At 41.2% G+C, this 5,272-nt stretch overlaps 1 protein-coding gene across 1 annotated transcript in view; it reads left to right on the top strand.

The window, feature by feature from the left end:
• Window positions 1-5,272, top strand: part of NDUFB5 (NADH:ubiquinone oxidoreductase subunit B5) — a 16,108-nt gene that overhangs the window by 1,801 nt on the left and 9,035 nt on the right. Inside the window, exon 2 of the mRNA XM_003794275.3 lies at window positions 4,406-4,494. Within this exon, the coding sequence (XP_003794323.1) occupies window positions 4,406-4,494 (89 nt within the window). The remainder of the gene's footprint in view (window positions 1-4,405; window positions 4,495-5,272) is intronic.

Here is a 5,272-nt window from a genome sequence, read left to right as displayed (position 1 = left end):
AAAAAAAAAAAAAAAAAAACCAAAGAGCCTGGGGAAAAACATTCCTGGCAGAGGGAACTTACGTGCAAAAACTCTAAGGTGGGAAAGTGGTCTTGGAATTGGGAGAACCATTGAACCATTGAGAGAGATTGGGTTGGTTAGGTACACTTTTTTATTCTAAGAGAGGTTATACATGTATACAGAGGGTGCAAAAAAATGTATATACATTTTAGGAAAGAAAAAAAACTGTGTTAAATTAGTAATGCTCAAGTTACATTTGAGTTCTGCAATTACAAGTAGCCTGGTGGCTCATACCTATAATCCTAGCACTCTGGGAGGCCAAGGCGGGTAGATTGCCTTAGTCCAGGAGTTTGAGACCAGCCTGAGCAAGAACCAGAGCCTGTTGCTAAAAATAGCCAGCATTGTGGCAAGTGCCTACAGTCCCAGTTACTTGGGAGGCTGAGGTGGGAGATTGCTTGAGTGCAAGAGGTTGCTGTGGGCTATGATGCTATGGCATTCTACCAGGGCTACAGAGTGAGACTGTCTTAAAAAAAAAAGAGAGAAGTGCTTATCGTGACTCCTATTCTTTTGTTATCAGTATATATTGAATATTATAATTTTAATACAGTTGTTTCCTTTCTTAAAATGTGTATACACATTTCTCTGAGGGGAACAACCCCAGAAATCTTCAAGGATCTTCTAGGCTAACCCTCTATTGTAAGAATCCTTGTCATCCTATTTTTGGTACTTGAATAACTCTGTAATAAGGAGTCAAGCAGTCTGATTTTATTTTCAACTGCTAAAATTGTTAGAAACTTCTTACATTAAGCTGGGTATCTCTCACACATTGATCCTGGTTCTTTCCTTCAGGCCCACACAGAATAGTACAAGCCCTCTGTCCTCGGACAACTCTTCAGCTATTTAAAGACATTTGTCTAGTCTCCATTTGAGTATTTTGTAGGCCAATCAGCTTCTGTTCTTTCAGTATTACCATGTAACATATCAGTTTCTGGGTTGTTGCTTAAATTGGGACATGTTTCATATTGTCCCCCTGAGGGTGGGCTCTGGAGTGGACATATTATTGCAGGCATAGTCAGGGGCTAGTTTCGTCCTGTTTTGACTGTGTAGTTCTAGTACCACAGATAAAGATTGAATTGGCCTTTGGCTTTTTTGTGAGCAGTTAGATTTTGGAGGATCTAGGGAGGACTTGGCCCTTACCTTATTATGTTTAATTCTTTTAGATTCAGGGTTTTATGTATGAAGACTATTTGGGGATCCCATTTTATTGTCAGTGTTTTAGCTGATCTTGTAATAGTTTTGTGCTTCTAAGATTCAAAGGAATGCTATCGTCACCTCATCTAGAACATTCATAAATATCTTAATGCTGCAGAACTTTTCAGAGATCCCTTTGACAGATCACTTCATTATTTAATCATTACCCAGCATCTTTTGAGTATAATAATCAACCAATCAATTACTCATTACAAATTCTTCTAGTATGTTCATTCTTTCATCTCATTCTTTCCTCCCACCTCTACCCCCATCATCTTATCTAAATAGAAACTTTCCTTCTGGGCCTGTTTTTCTTTGTTTTTATTTTTATTTATTTATTTAAGAGATGGGGGTCTTGCTGTGTTGCCCAGGCTGACCTCAAACTCCCAGGCTTAAGCCATCTTCCCACCTTAGCCTGCCAAGTAGCTGGGACTGACTATAGGTATGCGCCACTGTGCTGACTGGGCCTGTTCTTTTTAATACTGCATCTGGTTTCTTTCCTTTGTTACCCTTATAGATTAGTAATTGTTTGAGTAGTGTCTGTTTTTCCCAGCCGGTTGTATATCCATAGATTGTAGGCCTACCATAGGATCTGCACAAAGTAGGCACTTAAAGATTCATTGAATTAATGCTTGCTTAATGCTTAATACTATCATCTACCCCATAAAAAAATTCTGTTATGGTATCTGTCAAGTGATTGCTGAAATCCATTCTTACCCTGTTAAATTATCTTAATCTTGAATTTTAGAAGCCTAGGTGATATGAATTATACTAAGTAAATAAATGCCAGCTACTAATTCTCTTGTGAATTAACCTCCTAAATTTATTGCAAGCTGCTGTGGGTATTAGCAAAATTAAGAAGACAATTCCTGCCTTCGAGACATTGATATTTATAAGGGGCAGCAGAGGCTGGGTGCGGTGGCTCACACCTATAATCCTAGTGCTCTGGAGGCTGAGGTGGGTAGATTGCTTGAGTTTAGGAGTTCGAGACCAGCCTGAGCAACAGTGAGAGCCCGTCTCTACTAAAAATAGAAAAAGTAGCTGGTCGTAGTGGTACATGCCTGTAGTGCCAGCTACTTGGGAGACTGAGGCAAGAGGATCTCTCAAGCTCTAAAGAGTTTGAAGTTGCTATGGCACCATGGCACTCTACCCAGGGTGACTCTGTCTCAAAAAATAATAAATAAATAGAAGGGGCAACAGTGAAAACAAGTATACATATCACTAGAATATACAGTAATTCAAAGATAGGAGAGATCTCTTCTGGTTAGAAAGAATATTGGCTTGGAGAATGGGATATCATCTGGGCCTAAAGTATAGATTTCAGGGGAGGGGAGGGCATTTGAGACATTAAACGTGAACAGGCTCGGCGCCTATAGCTCAACCAGCTAAGGCGCCAGCCACGTACACCTAAGGTGGCGGGTTCGAATCCCCAGCCCGGACCCGCCAAACAACAATGATGGCTGCAACCAAAAAATAGCCGGGCGTTGTGGCGGGCGCCTGTGGTCCCAGCTACTTGGGAGGCAGAGGCAGGAGACTCGCTTGAGCCCAGGAGTTGGAGGTTGCTGTGAGCTGTGATGCCACAGCACTCTACCCAGGGTGAGAGCTTGAGGCTCTCTCTCAAAAAAAAAAAAAAAAAAAAACGTGAACAAAGGATGTAAATCTTTCTGACTTCTGTTATAACTGAAATTTCTTTAATGGGCAATTTAAGTTTTTCATTCTATAGTGACTTCTATGCAAATCCTTGAGAGCAGTTATAAAGCGGAAACATAGTCACTGTCAATTTCTCAGTGACAGCCAGAGCCTTTCCTGCACCCAATTGAAAGGGTTTAGAATGCCCATGGTGATCCTTCCAGACCTCTAAGGAAAGGGAATAGTACATAGAGAAATCCAGGAGAGAAATTTTGCCTTGGTTCATCCCCAAACACGGCTTAGTGAAATTCTTTTTGGGGAGAGTATTTGAAGGGGAGGATAGTCAGAAATGTCTTACACAGGGATCTTATCCAGATATTTTAGTGTGTGTAGTTTTATAATGAGTTCAAATTCTTGCTAGAGATTTGTTGAATAAATACTGCTGGTCCTTTCATCTATTTTGCAGTAGTTCTCTAATGAATGTTGATGATGTATCATATGAAATGATGACATAATTTAAATTAATTTCTTATGCAGCATTGCAGAGGAAACAAGAATGAGCTGCTCACTAAAATTATCTAACCATCCTGCTTGCTATTAAATTGAAATGATTGTTTATTTAGTTTTGCGAGTTTGTGTGTGTGTGTGTGTGTGTGTGTGAGAGACAGAGTCTCACTATGTCACCCTCGGTAGAGTATCATGGCATCACAGCTCACAATAGCCTCGAACTCTTGGGCTTAAGCAATTCTCTTGCCTCAGCCTCCCAAGTAACTGGGACTACAGGTGCCCACCACAACACTTGGCTATTTTTTGTTGCGTCCCAGCAGGTTGTATATCCATAGATTGTAGGCCTACCATAGGGTCTGCACAATCCTAAGATTCAGTAAATCTTTAAGTGCCTACTACTGTTGGTATTTTTAGCTGGCCTGGGCCTGGTTTGAACCCACCAGTCTTGGTGTATGTGGCTGGCGCCATAACCTCTGTGCTACAGGCACCCAGCCTATTCATATACTTCTTATATTTCTTTTTCTTTTTTTTTTTACACATGTTCTCACTCTGTCTCCAGGCTAGAGTACAGTGGTATAATCATAGCTTGCTACAGCCTCAGACTCCTGGGCTTAAGACATTCCTCCCCATTCAAAAGGATTACAGGAGTGTGCCACCACAACCAACTAATTAACTAAGATAGAGTCTCACTGTGTTGTTCCAGCTGGTCTTAAACTCCTGTCCTCAGGCAAATCCTCCCAAAGTGCTAGGGTTATAGGCCCAAGCCACTGCACCTGGCCTGGATATTTCTTTAACCTTGAATTAAAGCAAAGAGAACTATAGTTTAGAATAGTACATCAATCTGTGTTTAAAGAGACCCTATCTGCCCTAGACTTAGTACTCAAATAAAATAACATTATTTAATCTTAGCACATATTGAACATTTATGCACATGTATGTTGTTATAATCTGATTTTATCTCAAATATAATGTACACCTATAGAAACTTGTATAAAACAGGATAGTTTAATATTTCCAGCTCCTGTTCGACACAGTGGAGACCATGGGAAAAGACTGTTTGTCATCAGACCTTCAGGATACTACGACAGACGTTTTTTGAAGTTATTGGTGAGTTAAAATTTTTTAATTAAACTTTTGCACACAAATGGGAAAATATTTTTTGCCTTTTTAGGAAACATCTTTCATCTTATAAAAGATTTTATTTTGTGTCTGGGCATGGTACTCTCTCCTGTAATCCTAGCCCTCTTAGAGGTGAGGCAGGAGGACCACTTGAGGTCAGGTGTTCAAGCTAAGCCTGAGCAACACTGAAACCCATCTTTACTGAAAACAGAAAAATTAGCCAGGCATTATGACAGGCACCTGTAGTCCTTGGGAAGCTAAGGCAGTGGTATCACTTGAGCTCAGGAGTTTGAGGTTGCTTTGAGCAGGCTAATGCCATGCCATTCTAGCCTGGGCAACAGAGTGAGATTCTGTCTCAAAACAAAAAATAGCCGAACTCAGTGGCTCACCCCTGTAACCCTAGTGCTGTGGGAGGCCGAGGTGGGTGGATTGCTTGAGTTCAGAAGTTTGAGACCAGCCTGAGCAATAGTGAGACCCTGTCTCTAAAGATCCCTTGAGCCCAGGAGTTGAAGGCTACAGTAAGTTACTTAGGAGGCTGAGACAAGAGAATCGCTTGAGCCCAAGAGCTTGAGATTGCTATGAGCTGTGACTCCAGGGCACTCAACTGAGGGCATCAAAGTGAGATGCTTTTCTGTATTATGGGGGTTTTGAAATATAATCTGTATTTTGAGCTTTAAGAGTACAAAAATCGGCTCGGCGCCTGTGGCTCAAGCGGCTAAGGCGCCAGCCACATACACCTAAGGTGGCGGGTTCGAATCCCCAGCCC

This window comes from Otolemur garnettii, unplaced genomic scaffold (genome assembly GCF_000181295.1).
Source record: "Otolemur garnettii isolate 467f Iridium unplaced genomic scaffold, OtoGar3 scaffold00078, whole genome shotgun sequence".
Taxonomy (NCBI): domain Eukaryota; kingdom Metazoa; phylum Chordata; class Mammalia; order Primates; family Galagidae; genus Otolemur; species Otolemur garnettii.
This window is presented reverse-complemented; position numbering and strand designations above follow the sequence as displayed.